Consider the following 22,894-nt stretch of genomic DNA (forward strand, 5'->3'; position numbering starts at 1 on the left):
AAAAGAAGAGAGACAACAGACGAGTTATTACCCAGACACCTAGAGAACAAAGACGGGTGAAGAGGGTGCGGGATGACGTGCGAGCCAGCACAGAGGAGACATGGAAGGGGTCAGGAGGAGTAGGAGGAAGGGATGAAAGGAGAGCAGAAGGTGACGATAATGCGGTCTGCTAGCAAGCACGTTTAGCAGGCATATAAGGCAGGCTTTAGCATCATACCTCATTGAGCATATGTTGACACCGCTTGTTCAAAACTTCAGCTCGTTCACAGCATGCAGGTGTTTCACTGTTTCCTTCAAATGTTAATGGTTTAATTCATCACCATGCTCATCAGTGCAGTCTGCCATGCTGCTCCACCTGGAGACATGTTTTCTTTTTCTTTTCACTCGCATCAAAGACCTTCCAATTCAGCTCTTTGTGCCTGTCGACTTCAGGTCAAAGAGAGTATTGGTACATCGTCCAATGAGAGAAACAGAAATAAAACAAACATTCCACTGCAATCAATGAAAAATAAATAAATAAATAAAAAACCCAAGCCCTCTAACAGGTTTCATAGAAAATTTATTTCATGCTATGGTTGTAGTCATGTTTTCCTGTTTTTCTATGCAGTTATTGTTGCATAACATAGTGCATGCATTTGTTTTTCCCCAAAGTTAGCTAAATTGCATACAATTCTCTTATAGTGTAAATATACATTAGTCTTTTTTGCTTTTCTTTGTGTTTTAGTACCTAAAAGTAATGAAAGAAAATGTAAAACTTCTCAACAGGATGCGGTTTTTCTCGTTTTTTGATGTTTTTTCTCCAAAAATAACACTGTTAAAAGTTTGCACTTGATATGTGAAATAAACAGTTGCTCACGACAGTTTCCACAGGATCTATTCACCAATAAGTAAGACATAAAACAGAAAAATAACTCATTTTGCTCAGTTTTTTTCTCTCTATAAGATCCAGAATCACAAGCATGCCAGACAGAAACAAAGTTGAAGAGTGGAATTTACAATCCATCTGACGGCAGTAACCACTATCGTCTCATTCAGAATTGATGGTCAATGTGACCAGAGCTGAGTCATGTGGTTAACAACAAAGACAGAATGAAGAAATCAGTTGCTGAAATAAAGAACATGGTCTCTGAACATCTCATTATCCATGGCTACATGTCAATTCTGCAAAAGTCAAGAACTCTTGAAAGAAAATATTTGTTTTGTACAGACAGATTCATAACAGACATATAATTTTTTCCTCTTTTTTTAGTGTAACACCATGCAGCTCATGCTAAAATGAACAGGTAAGAGTCCACTACATCTGTAACTGCAGGTACTATCATTAGTATTATGGTTATAAAACTCCTTTTGCTGGCTTTTGAAGGGAGGATGCAAGTCTTTCCAGTTCTGAAGTGGTTCCAGGAACAACAACAGTGTGCTCTAAAAGAAAGGTTTACCTTTCTCATCCCAGGTCTTTTATTGTGTCTGATAAACACTCGTAACTAGGAAATCCTTAAAAATTTCCCTGAGATCATTTGGAGGTTTTCTTTCTCTCTGATGGCTTTGTATGAGTTGAGAGTCGGTACGTAAAGACAAGAATCAAGCAAAACGGACGGAAGAGGAAAAGGAGGAGGGGAGGAGACAAAAACACAGCTCCAGAAAACAAGACAGACCAGACCAAATCAAACAGCGCAGAGAACAGAAGGCAGCAGAGTATGAGGAAGACCCAGGGAGACAGCTCTAACTAACTGCTCCATTTCTTAGAGAATGGAGGGGATTGGAGAATGGGACCGCCGCAGGAGAACAGGTGGGTCGCAGGACCCGGTGGACATTGATACCACCTCGGCCAGCATTCGGGCCTTGCTGGTTATGGTGCCCAGGCTTCGGGACTTTTGATAACCTTGGTTTAGTGGAGAGAAATGTGCACATGGCAGTTGCTGAGACACAAAGGTCAGATTGCTCAACACCATGTTTGCTTCTATGGGTCAGGTTTAAAGGGTTTAATATAGCATGCAATCTCTGTGAGGGCATGCACAAAGATCGGTTGGTTAATCTGGCATTAGAGCAAGCAAAGAAGGCTGTGGATTGCAAGGCAAATGTTGCAAATAGAATTTAGAAGTTCACAGATTTGTTAATCTAGATATTTCAATTAACTGGTACATTTGAAATTAAGGCAACCAAGAATCCAGTCCAATGATTTGTCAGAGTCAGACCCTCAGTTTCTGCCACTTTTCCATAGTCTCTAAATGACTTGCGACATCATTTTGAGTCATTTTGACAAGACATTTTTAGTATATGCACAATGAAAAAGGAAAGTCTCAGTTTTCAAATGATATAATAGTGGCTGTCATAAAAACATGGGTTATTCAAACTTTATTTAGGAAATTAATTCAAAAATACAATAAATAATTAGGATGTCATGAAAAAATAAAACACACTTATAGTGCATATATTTAATGAGTTTATTTTCCTTTTCAACAATTTAATTTATTTAAAACATTCTTTTTTCTATTATCATTAAAGGGGTCATCGGATGGCCATTTTCCACAAGTTGATATGATTCTTTAGGGTCTTAATGAAAAGTCTATAACACGGTAAAAATCAAACAGTGAAAAGAAACCGATAAAAAGGCTTTCATCTTCCAGGTGTCTGAAAGGGTTTTATGTGAGAATATACTCAGACAGGAGAGGATTTATAAGTAAATATTGATAGTAAATCCTTAAAAATATAATTATTTCAATCGTTTTGATTCGCATGAACTTAAACGCATTTAGGCAGATCGGGGATCGGCACATTCCCTTAATAAACGAAAGTAATGTTAATCCTCTGCGTCTTCAGCGGCTCAGATGTCGGGAGTAAATGATGACTGCTATATTCATTATTACATCAAACAACAAAACACATCAATCGTTTAATCTGAGACGTTCTTGTCTTCCCCTGCACCGGAGTCGACACAATGGCGGACTGATGACAGCTCACTCAGGGCGGGTCTAAGGTAAGACGGCCGTGTCAATCAACTACCGTGGGAGGGGACTGTGCAGAACTATGTCATTCTGACAGGAATCTCAGAACGGCCTGGTTTGAGAAAGAGGATTTTAAAATAGGGATTTAAAAAAAAAAAACACTGGGTGGATTTTTATCATTATAGGGTGGATGTGTACACACACTTCCAACACACATTTATGTTCAAACAACAACAAAAGTGAATTTTGCATCCGATGACCCCTTTAAGTGAAACAAGCCATTTCATTGATGCCTTTCCATGGTTTAAAAATGTATTAGACAATTACTTAAGGGACAATTACTGTATCAAAATACCCTCTAATGTTCATTCATGTTCACTATTAAAAATTAAGAGAAGATCAGTTCACATGCATTTATGCTGCTGTTTGAACTGAGGTAGGGGAGAATTGTTGAATTTCATAATAAAACTGATATAATTTGAAAGCAGAGACTGTTTTATTATTTCTAAAACAACAAAACAGAAAACCTAAAAGGTTTTTTTTTTTTTTGGTTATCACATTTCTCCACTAATGGCTTATTGGGACTTTCGACTCGAAATGAAAGAGCATGTCACATATGTCAGTGGCATATCTACACCATCATATTCTTTGCCTTTGTGCAAAACCAAGTCTTCACTTTCTCATCCAATACCATACAGGCATCAGGACAGATTGTGCAGCAAGGTCGCAGGACTGCCCCAACACATGCACAACATAATGCTACAGAAAAAATAACAGTGCACTCTGAAGCACTGCATGCACACACACACATCTCTCAAAACACTCATAAAATTACACATACACATACAGTAGAACACACAAAGACAAAAACACATATTTGTTGGGAACAGTGTGTGTAGTTCTGCTTGGTGATGATGTTGACCATCTTGTGGTGCTTTTGGCTATGGGTAAGATCTGAAGTCAAACAGAGCATGCTCACACAGAGCAACATGTCATAAGACACAGACAGACAGCGCTATTGGTTAGAAAATGATCACATGACAAATTGGTGGATGATAGCAGGATATTCTTTTGAATGTGATCAGAAACGGCCAGTTTATGTCATCGCTGTCAGTGGTGTAATTATTGTGGAAAGGTCATCTTTAGTCTATTCATACCGGCTGGGTCATGGGTCAAACTAGAACAGGTGTGAGATAACATGAACGTGTGTTTGTTTTTATAACACTACATTTGCTGACGTTAATTGACAGCCTGTAAAGCTACGGTCGCCGTGATTTTGCCAAGTAAGACATGTTCCTGGATCAACATCTTTTGTTGATCCTGGATCAACATTACTGTCCTAAAATACAGACTTAACCCAATCCCTACCCCTAAACCTAAACTTACCCATAATTTATTCCTAAAATCAGAGGGAAATGATAGCTGATTAACAAGGGTGTAGAAGCACCTAATCCTGATTATAAGTCTAAAACTGAAATTTCCTGAAAAGTTATCTCTCAATTCTGATTGGTTGATTGGAATGATGTTCCAGGATCAACAAGGATGTTGATCCAGGAACATGTTGTACTTGGTGAAATCACGCTCACTGTAAAGTTACATAGCGTGTAGGGGCTTTTTATTTATCTAAGGCTGCTGTGAGCGGTTTGAGCGTATGACAGCGAAACAGGCATGGATCTCAGGTGGTGACCCTGGCATGGCCGTCTTCTGGGCTGTGCGCCCAGCCTAGCTGCAGCAGAGGGTAACCCTGTGTGCCATGCGTCAGGCCGGCCGGCTCCGCCCCTGACCTCCCTGAGAAAATTCCAGCTATGAGCCAATCGGGTAGCATAAGGAAGACGGGAGAGAGGGAGAGATGGAAGAAGGTACAAACATAGAGACAGACCACAGGCATGTACAGTGGTGGAAGAAACAAGTAAAAAACAAACAAACAACAAAGAAAAACAGAAAAAAGGGAAGATTAAGGTTGGCCCCAGGAGGCAGTTGTATGTGTGTTAATATGAGTTTGATGTAATGCAGCGTGGTGTGGAAAAAATTAATTTACAATATGTTAAAAGAGAAGAGGGTTGGAGAAATGTGACTTGTGGAAGGATCTGAGCGTGCAGGGAAGGGTCTGCTGACGGTAGTGTTTGAAAGATAATAAAAGAACTAATGGAAGTCAAAATTTCAACAAAAGATGACGTTTTTGAGCCCATCTGACTAAAATCTGAGATGGCTGAGCTAGACATTTAAGTACAAATCTGGTCTTTAACTGCAGTTATTAAACTGCATTATTATAAACTGTCTGTTGTGGGCGCGCTCTGCTTGTCTGTATGTTTGGACTGTCTTTATTTACTGTGTAATGCACCTGATATTTACATCTGTGCATGTGTGTGTGTTTGTGTGTGTCAGGCAATAGCCTCACACAGCAGTTACATACCCTTCCTCACTCGGGTGCCCGTGTTTGTGGATCGTCTGCCGACGTTTAGCAGAAAACACGGAGTGTCTCCCCGTGGCTCGCTTGGGTTAAAGATCTGGCCGTCCTCAGGGGAAATGGCTTGGTCTATGTGGGGACAATCTTCATTGGCCAGCGCTGCTTTAGCTGCCTCACCATTCACTTTGGGATCTTCAAACACACAAGCACATGTAAGAAGAACATGTAGCCATGGTGAAACACCAAGACTGATGAAAGAGAGGGCTTGTGCAGGACAGAGAGAAGAGGCAAGAGAACGTAAAGGGAAGCCCTTCTAGTGACATGGATGTAAATGTTTGGGTTGTGAGCACACTCATTCAACAGCAAAATTAATATTAACACGTTATTCTGGTCACAGTATTGTATTAGTAGTTCTGGTCATATTTTAACTATGCTGCCTAAACCTTTCTGGGAAACTACTCTCTAAAAATTAAAAATGTCTGAAAACCACTAAATTTACTACACATGCTTTTTTTTCACTGATTAGGATGGATGGATGAATGAATAAATAAATAAAAACACAAGAATTTAAGTTGTATTTGATCATCTTCATATTTAATATGCAATTTATGCACAGTATGTATATAGAAATACTAAAAATAGTTTTTATTAAATATCCCTAGTTTCCATTTGCAGAATGTTTTTCCCCATAATTTTCCATCTGTTATACCTAATCTAAATTATCAACCAAATTACATTAAAATTTTCAAATTATTATTTGCATCTTGTGATCATGGTGCTAGCAACATGTCATTGTTCATTTCCCAAAGGAAACTGATATAGCTTAGATGCAATATAAGTCATTTTGTTTTGTATTTGATAAAAATAGCTGCAAAATGCATAAATGTAAATAATATAATTGAATTGCATCCCACATTTTTACCCACATATGAATTGTATGAGAATACATTTAGTTATGCATTGGTTAACGTAAAAAACCTCCTAGTACTGCAAAAACCTAAACCTCTTTTATTTTCAGCACTTCATTTGACCAAACAGTAGGGTGCAGCTCTGGTTTTGCTCCAAAGAAAGAGGGAGGAGCATTGAATTATCGCTCCTAGCCACGGCGTAATATATAGAAACAGCTCATGGCAACCAGCCTGTTCACTTGTGAGCTCTCTGGCAGCCAGAAGCTTCTGCTCACTCGATTTACACCTCATCGATCAGACCTGTGAGAAGGGAGAGTGCTGCCAGAGCTCCTCAGGGGAAAAAGCTCTGGGAACTATCATATCTCCCACCTGGATTTTCCATTGTATCGCCAACACTGATTCAAGCACGCTCTTATTGCTAACGTATTACTGTCAACAAAAGAGCATCTATCAGCAACTATGGCAGGCTTTAACTTTGTGGTTATTCAAATGGGACATGAGTCCTATTGGTAATATTACAGTGGCTACATTTCATTATGGTCTGTTGATAGATAGTACAACATGCACACATATACACTACAAATTATATTAACATTGGGACTCTACAAAATATACCTTCATTAAGGGATAGTTCACCCAAAACAAAGTGAAAATTCTGTCATCATTTACACACCCTCATGTTCTTCCAAATCTGTGTAACTAACTGTGGGAAACAGTTTAACATGTAATTACAGTGAATGGGGAATGGAGCTAAAGCTTTGAAAGGCATAGTAAAAGTATTTTAAAGACATCGGTATAGTAGTCCATACAACTTATGCATTATATTTTAAGTCTAGCAAAACAACAAAAAAGATTTGTGCTAAACAAACTGAAACTGGATCAACTCGTTCACTGGAAATGTTCAAAAGAACAATTTGTTCAAGAATCGGGCATCATAGTTCCTGAATCCTGATGAATGCACCAAGGAGTCTGTTCCTCACACAAAAGACTTAAAATATAGAGCTCAAGTCATAAGAACCACAATACTTTACCATACAGCCACAGTTTACACTGAAAAGAGCGGCTCTCACTGCTATTTCGGCCCTGAACACCCTCAAATCTCTCTTTCTCTTCATCATCCCCCTCACTTTCAGCACTCTCCTCATTTTTCCTCTCCTCAGCTCTCAGCCCTATGATATGAATAACAGCAGGAAGTGATAAACAACCTCAAGCACCAGCTCAGAGACTGGCCACATACTAATGCAAATATGGTTGTCAGTACTCTTTTTATGTTGTACTGTACAGTTGTTTATGGATTAGTGGGCATTCCAACTACATTCTACAACCAAATTCACCTTTGAAAAAGTAATGTAGTGACAGGCACATTTGCAATAAATCTGTGTAGCGTGTGCAGGACCAACTTGAAATACTAGTTGTCTCAGTATGCAGTTTGGCATCCATATTTCTGGTTTACAGATGTGAGACGTTCTCACTTCTCACTTCCAAAACTTTTCTGGGTTTGTGGCCACTGAATAACCTGAATTCAGCTATGTGTCTTAAAGGACCCAAAAGTGAATGTTCATCCTCTCAAACTCCAAATGAGATCCATCTTTTCAAACTGAGGACAATTGAAGGTCTTATGGACAACTTAAAAAAAAAAAAACTTTCAATTATGCTCATGAAGACATGATGTATATAAAATTATTTTAATCTTAACTGTATATATATATATATAAATATATATATATATATATATATTGCGGTGGCCCAGTAGTGCACAACACAACGAAATTGCCACAACACAACGCATAAGACTAATTTCGTTGAGTTTTGCTAATTTCGTTGTGTTGCGGCTCTGTTATGTTGTGCTAATTTCGCTGTGTTGCGGCTTGTTTCCGTTGTGTTGTTGATTCTTACGGCTCTCTGCCCAAAGTCAAATGGATGGAGCTGATAATCAAGGCCTTTGTGCCATCTGTAAACTCATTTACAAGAGAGATTTAGAAAGGCTGCGCTGAACAGAGAGGGAGAGAGAAGAAAGGACAGGAAGAATATCTTTTTTTTTTTTGTATAGTTTATTATTTTATATTTTCAATCCAACTGGCAATGAATCCAAAATTTTACTGAATTCATTATCAATGATGTGTCTCTGTTTGTCTCATCTAAACATTACAGATGAATCAGATGAACCACTAAAACATCCAGAGACATTTTATCCCCTAAAAACCTGAGCAGTAATTAACAGTAGGTCACGTATTGATTTATACTGTATTCATCCTCAGACCATCTAATTGTGTGTGCGAGGTGTGTGTGTTTGCTGTACCGTGTGAATAGCACAGGAGTCGTGCAAGGCGAGTGAATGACTGCAGCTCATTGCAGAGTGCGATTCCTATTGTGCGGTTGCATGGACACTGTTGCTATAGCAACAGGCTCTAGTGCAGTGTAAAAACACAGAGAATGAAATAATAAAGAGATTGTGTGAAAACAGAAGGCATTACCAATCCTTTCACATTCAAAGCTTTGTTTTTAACTGGACAGAATGATCACACAAGTAAAGACTATAGAAATGACTCTCCTTTTCTAACTTGTATAAATAGCTGACATACTTCATTATTCACTGAGTGAGTTCTCAAAGTTTAGTGTTTGTCACAAACTCTCACACCAATGGAATGATCCTGAGTCCTATGATCAATGGAAAGCACCATTTGGCCATCTACTCACACTGGATTAATATAGGGATTTTCAAATGGGGGTCCACAAAAAATTTAAGAAAGATTAGATTTTTTTTTTAACAACATCTACTCTTCTGTTCAAAACTTTTATGTTAGTAAGCTTGTCTAATGTTTTGAATATTAATGAATCTTTTGTAACATTACAAATGTCTTCACTGTCACTTTTGATTCATTGCTGAACAATGTATTATTTTCTTTCAAACATAAATCGTACTTACCCCAAACTCCTATTTTTTATTTTTTTTATTTTTATTTTTTTTGTTAACTGTTAGCTAAATTAAATGCAATTATAAACAAGGCAATCATTTTAACTTTTTTTTTTATTACTTATTTTAATATTATTACATGATACAAAAAAAGTTTCAAATATCACATATATTTATTTCTGTTTATGGGGGAGATATATTGTGTTTTTTTGTGTGTTTTTTTTAGACATTGCTTCGTGTTTTTTTTTTTACTTTTGCTATACCTTTCAATGGAGTTTTTCTTTTCCACCTTTAGCTTTATATTTCAGAGTGTCATCATCACAAACGGTTCATAATATTTGGTGGTTCTTGACATCAAAAAGCTTGATTAAATTTATTATTATAGCATTTAAAAGTGGGGGAATCCCTCCAGTCAGACTTATGAAGGAGTCACTCACAGTTACTCTCACACATTAATGAGAAATTCTTTACCCAGTCTGATCAGACACAGCCAAAAAGCCCATCTCCTCACTTCTCTTTTACAGCCAGTCTCTAAATGAGTGCTCCAAATGAAGGCACTCACCACCACTTACTCGTGTGAAGAATGCTGAGGACCGAGTGGAGTGGGTTGAAATATCTTATTTATACTGGTCAGGCCCTCTTACTGTGTCACATCCACATGTGAGTGTGTGGCTGACACAAATTCACTGCTTTTGACTTTTTAATTTGACCATAAAACTGAACTCAAACCAACATGAGAAATTATGAATACTGATTATGAGTGTATGGTTCACAACATAGTAGTAGTTCCAAAATCACAGCTGTTTACTACACCACACTTCTGCAGCTACAACAAATACTAACTAATACACCTCAGATTTTAGCTGGTCGTTCTGATTGCCCTCTCAAGTAAATCAGAAGCTCATGCAACACCCTAAATGCATGGGTGTGTTTAAAACTGTGGACAAACTTTTTTTTCTAAAATGTAACGTTTATATTTTACACCTTTTCTATGTACATAATGTTGCACAAAATCAAACTCTTTTTGCTTTTTTTGTGGCCATCATTTTCTTTTTTGGCCAAATTTTTACTTTAGGACTACAACTAATAATTATTTTTATATTTGATTAATTGTATTAAAAAGTACCGTTTAAATCTAGTTATTTTCTAAAAAGTTATATTACCAAAAAATAAAAATAAAATACATTTAAAAAACATTCCACAATGTATAAGCTACAAACACAAATATACACATTAACTGCATAAAAATATAAACATTATATAAAAACAAATGTTTGTTCACAGCAAGAGTCACTGTCTGGGCAAGCTTTTATGGAAATTAAGGTAACAAAAGCAAATAAAAACTATTGTTTATTGATATATAAGTAGAATGTAATTAAGCCGAGCTGACAGACAAATACAAAAGCAAGCTGTTGAATGAGTGTGCTCCTGTTTGTCTGGGTGGATATAATTTATCCTCACAGGAGTCTGATGGAAAAACATATAGATATGCAAAATGTTGCATGGGGTATTAGTCGTTATGCAACCATGGTGAGGACGTGTGTTTGTTTCTACGCGCATCTTTGTTAAGAATGCAGTGCGATGAGATTTTATAATGTCTCCAGATGGTAGAGCTGCATTTGAACAATTCTCAAATGAGGGATTTTGAAAACCGGTTACATGTGTGACTTCAGGCAGGTCTAGAAAGACTGTGAGGTGGAAGGGAAGAAAAGGTGAGTTAAATCTCATTTCTGATTCTATGACATTAATTCAGAAGGGCATTACTTAAACAAGCCTCCTACCTGCTCTGTTCATGTCTAAAATCTCCTCCTGGGCAGCAAGAGCGCAGTGGTCACTTTGTGGGCTGTGGTGGGGCGAGTTCATGGCAGACTTACAGTAATTAGGTGAGCCCGGCTGGGGCGCACGGGGAATATGCTTGTTCTTTTTCTTTGGTAGCTTCTGCTTAGCCATGGCTAGAGAGTAGTACATCCCAAAGTTATTGACGATGACAGGCACAGGCATGGCAATGGTTAACACACCCGCCAGAGCACACAGTGCGCCCACCAACATGCCTGACCAAGTCTGAGGATACATGTCTCCATAGCCCAGTGTGGTCATAGTCACAACAGCCCACCAGAAGCCAATGGGGATGTTTTTGAAATGGGTGTGCTCGCTGGCACGTGGGTCATTGGGATTGGCACCGATTCGCTCGGCGTAGTAGATCATGGTGGCGAAGATGAGCACTCCGAGCGCCAGAAAGATGATGAGCAGGAGGAACTCATTGGTGCTGGCGCGGAGAGTGTGTCCCAGTACGCGCAGGCCCACAAAGTGTCGCGTCAGCTTGAAGATTCTGAGGATCCGAACGAATCTCACCACTCTGAGGAAACCCAGAGCGTCCTTCGCTTCAGAAGAAGACAGGCCGCTCAGGCCCACCTCCAGGTAAAATGGCAGGATGGCCACAAAGTCTATGATGTTTAGGGTGTTTTTGATGAATTTCTTTTTGTCTGGACAGAAAGTGACACGCATGAGGAACTCAAAGGTGAACCACACCACACACACTCCCTCGATGTAGGTTAGGTAGACCACCGTCTCTGTCTCCAAGTGAAACCTGGAGCTGTTGTCTTCAGGGTTAATATATGTGCGGTTAATGATGGGGTTGAAGGCCTCGTGTGTCTCCAGGCAGAATGTGGTTATGGAAACCAGTATGAAGAACAGCGAGGCAAATGCCACCCACTGAAGGAAAGAGAGAACAGGGAAAACAAATGAGAAGGGAAAAACACAATGTTAATTTAAAAAGCCTTTTGTTTGCATCCTTCCCAAAAAGACAAGCTTAAACAGACATCTTTTGTAGCATTATACTTTTCTTTACTGTAACTTTAGCTTGATTTTATGCATCCTTGCAGAATAAAGTATTAATTTTTATTTTTTTTAAACTTGCCGACCCCAAATTTTTAAACAATAGTGTAATTAAATATCAAAAGACTACAAAAAAAAGCTCATTCTGCCATCTGGAAGAATCCACTGTGTGTAGCGATCTGAACAAATACAGAATAAAGTTACTGGCAAACAAACAGTATTGAAAAAACACACTCTCAAACACAAGCTAATAGAATAGCAACTGAATAAACAACTCATATCCAACAGAGCAGCGCTTCTATAGTGGTTTTGATATCATTGTCAATTTCTGTTCATATACAGATCACCTTATAATCAAAGGTGCATTTATTTAGAATTTTTCATGTTTAATGGCATTTAGGACCAAGTCTGTGTGTTAATTGTTAGTAAGGTTAACCACAAAAAGTACACACTCCAACACTGTGATTTTCCATATACCAGTCAGAAACAATCTAAACAAAACCAGTGATGATAAAACTAAGCTAGAATGATATAAGCAGTGATTTCAGGAGCTAAGGGCTCTCAACGATGTTTTAAAGCAGGGATGTCGCTCATTCTGCCATCTGGGAGAATCCACTGTGTGTAGCGATCTGAACAAATACAGAATAAAGTTACTGGCAAACAAACAGTATTGAAAAAACACACTCTCAAACACAAGCTAATAGAATAGCAACTGAATAAACAACTCATACCCAACAGAGCAGCGCTTCTATAGTGGTTTTGATATCATTGTCAATTTCTGTTCATATACAGATCACCTTATAATCAAAGGTGCATTTATTTAGAATTTTTCATGTTTAATGGCATTTAGGACCAAGTCTGTGTGTTAATTGTTAGTAAGGTTAACCACAAAAAGTACACACTCCAACACTGTGATTTTCCATATACCAGTCAGAAACAATCTAAACAAAACCAGTGATGATAAAACTAAGCTAGAATGATATAAGCAGTGATTTCAGGAGCTAAGGGCTCTCAACGATGTTTTAAAGCAGGGATGTCAAACTCAGTTCCTGGAGGGCCACAGCCCTGCAGAGTTCAGACTCAACCCTAATTAAACACACTTGATCCAACTTATCCAGTCCTTAAGGCTTATTTGAAAACAACATGGTATGTGTGTTGGAGCAGGGTTGGAACAAAACTCTGCAGGGCTGCGGAACTGAGTTTGACACCCCTGTTTTAAAGCATAAACAACATAAACAACTCTGCCTGCAGCTCATGGGATGTGGATCACTTTTTTTCTTGCACATCCTCTGACTTGTTTACTCACTCATTCTCTTTTGAGTTTGATTATATACATTGCAATGAAAATAGCAAAATGCCACAAAAATCAATGTTTTTCTCTGTTTTATTTAATCGTTTACACCCTAGTCTCATAGTCCTTCCCATAGAAAAGAACAATCACAAGTGAGATCTCTTTAACATCTCAAATATTTGTCCTAGACAGAAATTAGATATTTCTCCTAGTCTAAAGTGTCTGGTGGTCTCACATTTGTCTCCTTTAAAGTTTTAGAAGAGATCTCACCAAAATCACACACTGTGCTCAGATATTTCTCCTAGTCTAAAGACTCTGGTGGTCTCACATTTGTCTCCTTTAAAGTTTTAGAAGAGATCTCACCAAAATCACACACTGTGCTCAGATATTTCTCCTAGTCTAAAGACTCTGGTGGTCTCACATTTGTCTCCTTTAAAGCTTTAGAAAAGATCTCAACAACATAAAACACTGTGCTTAGATTTTTCTCCTTAGCTAGAGACTCTGGTTCCCTTTCAGTAGGTCACTCTCGACATCACGTCAGTGACCGACAAATTGGGAATCTCGCCAGAGAGACCAATCCACTTCGAGTGTAAACTAAACAAGCCAATGCACATTGGCATGCGATTATTGCATCCAGCTGCCGCTGATCACAGTGTGAGTATAAGTAGGCAGCCGGTGCAGCGCATAATCAGCTTTTTGCTTCGGAGCCGAGCTGTGTTATCATTCTGCTCCTGCCAAGCCTTCGTGTGTCGAACGAGTCAGCGCTCTCAAAGGAGCTTCTTTGTGCGGGTGTTACGGAGCGACAGCGGGTTGGTCGACCTTCGTTGAGTGGGTGCAAACTACAGGCTCGGGTGAACGTCTTTTTAAAGATGGCATTTCACCTGTGCGTTTCTGGATGCCCTTCTGGGACGGTAGCCAGGCCTGAATCGGATTTGGAGATGATGGCAATGCTTTCCCATGCCGCCGAGAGGGTAAGGCTCGAGTGGAAACCTCCACCGCGTCCCAAGCCCTCGAGGTTGGATGACTGGTTTCTCTTGGTGGCCCGTGCTGGTTCTCAGCACCCCACTCCGGTGCCATTCTTCCCGGAGGTGCATGAGGAGCTCACTGGAGCAGCCAAGGGGTATACGGAGATCCCCCCGGTGGAGCGGTCGGTAGCGTTGCAGTTGTGTCCTGGTACCGCTTCCACCTGGCGGGGCAAACTGGCCCTTCCCTCCCGGGCCTGTAAGCACTCATCTGGTCTGACCAGCGGTGCTTATGCGGCTTGTGGAGAGGCTGCCTCCACCCTGCATGCCATGGCATTACTGTAGGTCCACCAGGCTCAGGCACTGAAGGACCTGCACGAGGGTGGTCACGATCCAAAAGTTCTGAAAGAACTCCGAACCGCAACTGACCTTGCGCTCCGAGCGACGAAGGTCACGGCGAGTTCTCTGCGTCATGCGATGCCCACGCATGTGGTCCAGGAGCACCATCTTTGGCTGTGTCTGGCCGACATGAGGGTCGCCGACAAAGTTCGGTTCCTTAACACCCCTGTGTCCCAGACCGGCCTCTTTGGCGACGCAGTCGAGAGCTTCACACAGCAGTTCTCAGCTGCACATAAGCAGACTGAGGCGATTCGACATATCCTGCCCCGGCGGGCAGCTGCTGCCTCCACCTGGCCGCAGCACCTCAGCCTGCTCGTCACTGAGGGCGTCCCCCTGCGACCGCCCCCGCTCCCGCGCCACAGCAGCCTCCAACTAAGCAGCACCATGGAGCCAGTCACAGGGCATCCGCCCCGCCCGTCCTGGTGGCAAGCGGAAGGTGGCGCCCGTCTCTGGGTGGCCCTGAGACGGGGGCGACACAGAGATGGAGGGAGTTGCTCTTCAGGAGATGGTGAACGCACCCCTCCCTCCCCCGGAGGAGGGCCAGGCAGAGAATCTTTCATTTTGTTTTATCCCGCCACTGACCTCTCGGTCGGTGGTACCAAAACACTCAACAAAAGAGCAATTTCCTCTATTTCTGGGTCTCAAAAGGTCACGGAGAGTTGTGGACAATCCAGAGCCGGATCACACTCATCCTCCTCTGTGCTGCCCGAGCCGGGTCCCTGCGTTCCAACTCGCTCCCCCACTGCGCGTACGTCGGTGGTTCCGCTGGTCCCACTTGTACGGTATCTGAAAGCCTGGCTGGTGCTGTCCAGCCCGTCTTGCTGGCCCCTTCGGACCATCAGACTCGGCTACACGATTCAGTTCGCCCGGCGTCCCCCCAAGTTCAGGGGCATACAGCCCCTACTTCATTGAACCCAAGAAAGGTGGTGGGTTACGACCACTCTTGGACCTGCGTGTCTTGAACCAGGCCCTTCACAGGCTACCGTTCAAGATGTTAATGCAGAAACGCATCTTCAGGTGCATCCGTCCCCCAGAGATTGGTTTGCAGCAATTGACCTGAAGGACGCATACTTTCATGTCTCAATCCTTCCGTGCCACAGACCCTTTCTGCAGTTCGCGTTCGAGGGACGGGCATATCAGTGCAAGGTCCTGCCCTTCGGGCTGTCCCTGTCCCCCTGTGTCTTCACGAAAGCTCTTGTTCCCCTCAGAGAGCAGGGGGTTCGCATCCTCAACTATCTCGACGACTGGCTCATACTAGCACACTCTCGGGATCAGTTGTGTGAGCACAGGGATTTGGTGCTCAGGCACCTCAGCCTGTTGGGCCTTCGGGTCAACTGGTAAAAGAGCAAACTCTTCCCGACGCAGAGGATCTCTTTTCTCGGTATCGAGTTGGATTTGGTTGAACAGACAGCACGCCTCACAGAGGAACTTGCTCAGTCGGTGTTGAGTTGCTTGAATTTGTTCAAAGGTAGGACAGCGGTCCCACTGAAACAATTTCAGAGGCTCCTGGGGCATATGGCAGCTGCTGCGGCAGGTACGCTGCTGGGGTTGCTTCATATGAGACTGCTTCAGCACTGGCTTCATGGCCGAGTCCTGAGGTGGGTGTGGCAGCGTGGCACTCAACGGGTCCAAGTCACACCCACCTCAGGACTCGGCCATGAAGCCAGTGCTGAAGCAGTCTCATATGAAGCAACCCCAACAGCGTAACTGCCGAAGCAGCTGCCATATGCCCCAGGAGCCTCTGAAATTGTTCCAAACCTTCACACCGTGGTCAGACCTCATGTTTCTTCGTGCAGGAGTGCCCCTAGACAAGGTCTCAAGGCATGCTGTGGTGCACACAGATGCCTCCACCACCGGCTGAGGTGCCACGTACAACGGGCAAGCATTCTTGGGGGTGTGGACGGGCCCCCAACTGCAATGGAATATCAATTGCCTCGAGTTGTTAGCAGTGCACCTTGCCTTGAACCATCTCAGAGGGCGTTTACAAGACAGGCACGTACTGGTCCGTACGGACAACACTGTGACTGTTGCGTACATCAACCGACAAGGTGGTCTGCGCTCCCGTCGTATGTCGCAACTCGCCCGCCACCTCCTCCTTTTGAGTCAGAAGAATATGAGGTCGCTTCGTGCCATTCACATTCCGGGCCTGCACAACCGTGCAGCTGACGAGCTGTCTTGAGCTGCACTCCCCGGAAAATGGAGACTCCATCCCTGGACGGTCCAGCTGATCTGGAGACGTTTCGGAGTCGCTCAGGTAGACCTGTTTGCCTCTCCAGAAACCTCTCACTGCCAGCTGTTTTACTCCCTGACCGAAGGAACACTCAGCACGGATGCACTGGCACACAGCTGGCCTCGGGCCTACGCAAATATGCATTTCCCCCAGTGAGACTTCTCGCACAGACACTGTGCAAAGTCAGGGAGGACGAGGAGCAGGTCCTGCTTGTGGCACCCTACTGGCCCAATCGGACCTGGTTCCCGGAACTGATGCTCCTCGTGACAGCCCCTCCTTGGCAGATTCCTCTGAGGAAGGATCTACTGACTCAGAGATGGGGCACCCTGTGGCACCCGCATCCAGACCTCTGGAAACTTCATGTCTGGTCCCTGGACAGAATGCAAAGGTTCTAGGTGACCTACCCCAAGAGGACCTACCCCACCATCACTTCAGCGAGAGCGCCATCTACGAGACACGCTTACGCCTTGAAGTGGAACCTGTTCATCGAGTGGTGTTCCTCTCATCGAGAGGACCCCCGAAGATGTCCGATCAGAGTCGTGCTATCCTTCTTGCAGCAAGGGTTGGAGTGAAGTCTCCCTTCACCCTTAAAGTTTACGTTGCTGCTATTTCAGCTAAGCACGACCTGGTCATCAGGATTCTTAGGGGGGCGAGAAGGTTGAACCCTCCTCGGCCTCCCTCTATACCTTCTTGGGACCTGTCTCTGGTGCCCGAAGCACTACAGCGGGTCCCATTTGAGCATTTGCAATCAGTTGAACTGAAGTTTCTTTCAATGAAGACTCTGCTCCTGGTTGCACTGGCCTCCATCAAGAGGGTAGGAGACCTGCACGCATTTTCGGTCGACGATTCGTGCCTAGAATTTGGGCCGGCTGACTCACAGGTAATCCTGAGGCCCCGGCCTGGCTATGTGCCCAAGGTTCCCACTACTCCCTTGAGGGATCAGGCGGTGAGCCTGCAAGCGCTGCCTCTGAAGGAGGCAGACCCAGCCCTAGCTTTGCTTTGTCCCGTCCGAGCCTTGAGATGCTACGTAGACCGGACACAAAGCTTTAGGACCTCAGACCAGTGGCGGAACATCTGGCACCAGGCCCTCACTCGCTGAATCCTTGAGAACCGGTAGAGGGCTGGGTTCCATATGTAGAGACCTAAGTGGATCCCATATGGGTAAAGTCCATGGTATAGCCTCAGAGCCTGTGTTTCCCCGGCAGACTTCTGCCATTTTCAAGAGGGTTACAATCCCCTCTAATCTTCCATATGCACCTAAACGGTTGTTCATATGTGTAAGTGCTTCCGAAACGTCCTTCGCGAAGGATGGGGCTTCCGCAATGTTCCTGTTCCAAGTAGAATGGGTATGTTTTCCCAGTGTTATCCAATCTCACTGAGTGGGTAGTGCTACTACAACAGTGACTGGATACATGACAGATACATGCATTATCATATTTGAAGTTGTTTATGTACAGTGTTTTATTGCACAATGATTTAATAGAGGAAACCATAACCTATATTTACATACATGCAAAAATGGACTGTACAAGACAAAATTTTAATGCTAAACAAAACAAAAACAAAAATACACTGGTACACTGGTATAGAGTTACATTTGTAAAAAAAAAAAAAAGAAAAAGGTATTGCTCTTATACTTATTTCTGAGTCAGTGTCTGCAAAGATGAAGTTGACGATGCTGATGAACGACTTTATTCTCGAAATTTAATTATTTTTATTCTCAATATTTTATTTCTACATTTTTCTGGATATTTAATGAGTTTAATCTCGCATTATAGGCTAATGACTTTATTCTGGAGATGTTTTTTTATTGTTTGGCCCTATAATCCTATTCCTTACTCTCTCATTTGACACAAATCCAAATGTTTCCATATTCACAATGTTGGCTATTTGAATGCAACCGACTATTATTTATTAGGCCTATGTAAACCAGGTTTTGTACTTAACCTGCTTTCCAAAAAGAAAAAAAAAATCACGGTCTTCTTCACATGAAAAATCATCCTCGTCACATGAGCAAATATGTGCTTGGCCCAAGCTAAGGCTGAACGGCACGGATTGTACTGGGGGCTGTTTTAATTAACTAGTGTATCTAGAATCTATAGTGTATCTGTATGTTTGGTTGACTGTATTTTATTCTGATAATGAACAGGCTGCAGCGTTTGCAATGCTGTAGGACTATATGAAAGGTGCATTTCTCTCATACTGCAGAGATGGCTAATCAGCATCGTCAACTTCATTTTTGCATAATAATAATAATAGCCTACAAGGAAGGAATAACTGGCAAAATTAATAAAAGCTATTCTGTGTCTTAAGACAAGTTAAGTTAAAACAAGTTCGATAAAACAACTTTATTGTATTTCTACGGTAGAGGAGAATAGCCAAACCAAAAAGAAACAAAGAAAACACAATGTAACATTCATGAAACCGTACTCAATGGAATGCGCACATATGACTGGGGCTAGTGCCATCTAGTGGTCGCTGATTTTCTGTGGCTCAGCTGAGCGTGGATCGCGAGCTGTGTGTGTGTGGATTGGGCAAGGCTAAAAGGGCGGAAGGAAAGTCTCAAAATTCAAATGAATCAAATAGAATCGACTCAGAAGAGACGTGAATGAATGCACGCGTGTCACCTGATCCACAAATGCACATTTTAATCGCTACATGCACATCCAGCCAATCAATCGGTTCAGCATCAGTTACCATCAGTGATACAAGAACGGAAACCAGGTCAATGTATCACACAAATGACATGCCATTTTTACATTCAATAAGGTATCATATAACATCTTTTTATATCCAAACAAAATGCCCCCCAACATTCAGAATCATTAAAGGAAGTAAATTTAACAATGTGCACTTGATATTTTCTGTTAAATTGACTGCAAGAATGTATCCTCAAGCTGCCCTCTTAAGCAATTACATTTTTCATTTTCATATAGCACATGAAAAATTAGATAAATTTGAAGTACGAGTTCTTCGCCTGTTAGCTTGTCCTTACATTTCTTTACAGGTGAGCAGAATGGTCCGCATAACGTGGCCTTGTGCAAGCCTCCTACAGCAAGTCCCACGCATGAAGTCTTACACCAAGATTACATGCTTGAGCAACAGTTCCAGTCTCAGAGGTGAAACTCAATGCAGCAACACTGTAGGGTAGCATAAAGATCTCAGCAACAAGCCAGGTGTAATCGTGCAGTGTAGTATCAGAGGAAGGAAAAACTAGCTCTGATGATGACCTCTGATCCCTGACTGACCTGAGGCCTGTAACAAAGTTCAAACTCAAGGACATTCCTTGAGTTTTCAAACCTTTTTCACATCTGGCTGTTTGTGGAAAAAAAAAAAATATTTGTTTCACAAAAATATTAAGAAGTACAATTGTTTTCAACATTGTAAATAATAATAAATATTTATTGAGCATATTAGAATGATTCCTGAAGGATCACGTAACTAATGACTGCTGATAATGTAGCTATACATTTTAAATTTTATTAAAATAGATAACAGTTATTTTAAATTCTAAATGGTAATATTTCACAATTTGTGACCCTGGACCACAAAACCAGTCATAAGTGTCAATTTTTCAAAATTGAGATTTGTACATCGCCTGAAAGCTGAATAAAGAAGCTTTCCATTGATGTGTGGTTAGTTATGATAGGACAATATTTGGCCGAGATACAACTATTTGAAAATCTGGAATCTGAGGGTGCAAATAAATCTAAATATTGAAAAGCCTTTAAAGTTGTCCAAATGAAGTTCTTAGCATTGCATATTTACTAATCAAAAATTAAGTTTTAATATATTTACGGTAGGAAATTTACAAAATATATTCATGGAACATGATCTTTACTTAATATCCTAATGATTTTTGGCATAAAAGAAAAATCGATAATTTTGACCCATACAATTTATTTTTGGCTATTGCTATAAATATACCCGTGCTACATAAGGTCACATTTTACTTATAATTTAAAACATTAAAAAAATCTTACAGACACCAAACCTTTGAACAGTAGCGTTTAATGCGGGTTGACTGAATCAAATCACAGGCTAGAATTGCTGGGTTCTCATTAGCAGTTATAATTCATCTGCACAATTGCCATTAAAGCATCAGTAAATCCATTTCTGTGAGGCTGACAGGTGGCTGAATCTGAATGACTAGTTCATGCAATGTCCATGTTCAATGGCTTTGTCAGCACAATTGTTTAGCCATGATATTGATTCTTTTCGCTTTCTATTCAAAGAGACGAATTACCCCTGCAGGACTGTTTGGGTTTAGAATCATGTTACCCCCGCTTACTGTCTTCAAAAGGTTAACGATTAGTTACCAGAAACTTTCTCTTGGTCAGTAGATCTACCTCAACAAAACACACAACATTGTTTGTGGACAGTTTGTGGTCTGATTAAAATTCTGAACACACAGTATACTACAGAGTGCATTAATATTTATTTTTTAATAAAATATGACCTTCTTAAGGTTTTATGGGGTTACATGTTTGTTTGATTCAGGCAAATGGCAGAGTTGCTGTTTTCTGCAGTAACAAAAAACTCGGCCCACATGAAACAAGCTGTTATTTTATTGTATTGTATTGTATAAATAGGAAAGTTCAAATCACATTATTAAAGTAAAACATCCAGCTTTTTTGCAGACAAAGTTGATGCAAATGACTAGATGAAAAGTGCTAAGTGACCCCTTTGCCAAAGCATTTCTGCTGCACTGCATAGCAAAATTGAGAGTGCAAAAGGGGGAGACAGAGGGAAAAATAAGGAAAGAGGCTCATTCAATTGTCTCAGAAATAGCACAAAATCCTCCCCCTTCTCCCTTACATCACCTCTTACTCTCATTCTCTGGTTGTACCTCTCTTCCTGGAGATGAAAGCTTGTCACGTTCTCTTATGTAACTAAACACAGTGCACCCACATTTGGGACTGCGTCTGTATTTGTGGATTCATGTGTTTTGTGTCTGTAGGGAGGGCCTAGGTCCTGGGCTTTTCGTATATATGGCTGTGAGTGCTGGCACTGCTGTGACTTCATTTTTGGACAATAATAATGTCCCACTGCGGCATGACAGAAAAGACAGTTGGGGAGTCCTGATTAATTTCTACCAGTTTATGACCATCTGTATTAATTATAAAGAAGCTGGTGGCAGAGCTTGTTTCTTTCTTTATGAAAAATACCAAAAACACAAAAATCACAAAAAATCCTGTGTCAAATATCTGTAGATTGTTTCCTTTCAGAAGTGCATACCGGACACCAACATCCCCGGGACGTTTTCAGTAGTTCTTTCTGCAGGTTATGCCAGTAGGTGGCATCCATGATAGGCTTTGTGAGTGTCTCTGTGAATCATTCATTGAACTGATTGGTTTTAGATTAATTTATAAATTAAACTGGAAGTGACTGGCTGCATCTGAAATCACGTACTTGAAAAAACAGTATGTGAAAAAGTAGTATTTCCGAATCTACGGTATTTATAAAATAGTAAGCAAAAAGTACCCAGATGACACACTACTTGTGAAATTGTAAAATGTGCATCCGATGGACACTTTACTATCCCATGAGGCCACAGGAGAGGATTTGTGAACATATTCATGCTATATAGAACATCATTTTTTAGCAGTCATGAAGTAATTACTTATTCAAAACAAAAATACTTGTGCAGAATGTATGCAATTTCAGACACAGTCGCTGCCGCATGAATGAATCAATCTTTCACTCAGCCAATTTGTTCAAAAACCATGATTCAGTAATGAAACCTTTTAATCAATTAAAATTAATTGAAACTCTGTATCACTTCTTTTTATATCATAAAACAAGTAAACTCAATCCTGACTTCTTCAAGTCAGACAAGAACTCCAAATGGAACCAGGGGCGTTCAAACCTTTAATCAGTACTGGGGCACAGGCCCACCATCTTTGAAAAGTGTGCCCCATTTGATGTTGATTTTTTACTACTATTTTGGATATAAATGGATTTAAATCATCTTTCCCTGCAGTACAGAGTCAGGGTGATTCATTC

The 22,894-nt window shown here is 41.2% G+C and overlaps 1 protein-coding gene across 3 annotated transcripts in view; it reads right to left on the bottom strand.

The window, feature by feature from the left end:
- LOC107557708 (potassium voltage-gated channel subfamily C member 1-like) overlaps nucleotides 1–22,894 on the bottom strand; it is a 43,319-nt gene that overhangs the window by 643 nt on the left and 19,782 nt on the right. Inside the window, exons 2-4 of one of the 3 annotated variants that reach the window (XM_016241218.1) lie at nucleotides 10,953–11,883; nucleotides 5,356–5,541; nucleotides 1,363–1,879 (exon numbers count right to left, since the gene is read on the bottom strand). In XM_016241218.1, the coding sequence (XP_016096704.1) occupies nucleotides 1,740–1,879; nucleotides 5,356–5,541; nucleotides 10,953–11,883 (1,257 nt within the window). In that variant the 3' untranslated portion in view covers nucleotides 1,363–1,739. Of the gene's footprint in view, nucleotides 1–1,362; nucleotides 1,880–4,512; nucleotides 4,746–5,355; nucleotides 5,542–10,952; nucleotides 11,884–22,894 lie in introns of those variants that run through there. The other 2 variants (XM_016241219.1, XM_016241220.1) reach the window with 2 other exon arrangements.

Source organism: Sinocyclocheilus grahami, unplaced genomic scaffold (genome assembly GCF_001515645.1).
Source record: "Sinocyclocheilus grahami isolate Dianchi unplaced genomic scaffold, SAMN03320097.WGS_v1.1 scaffold615.1, whole genome shotgun sequence".
In the NCBI taxonomy this organism is placed as follows: domain Eukaryota; kingdom Metazoa; phylum Chordata; class Actinopteri; order Cypriniformes; family Cyprinidae; genus Sinocyclocheilus; species Sinocyclocheilus grahami.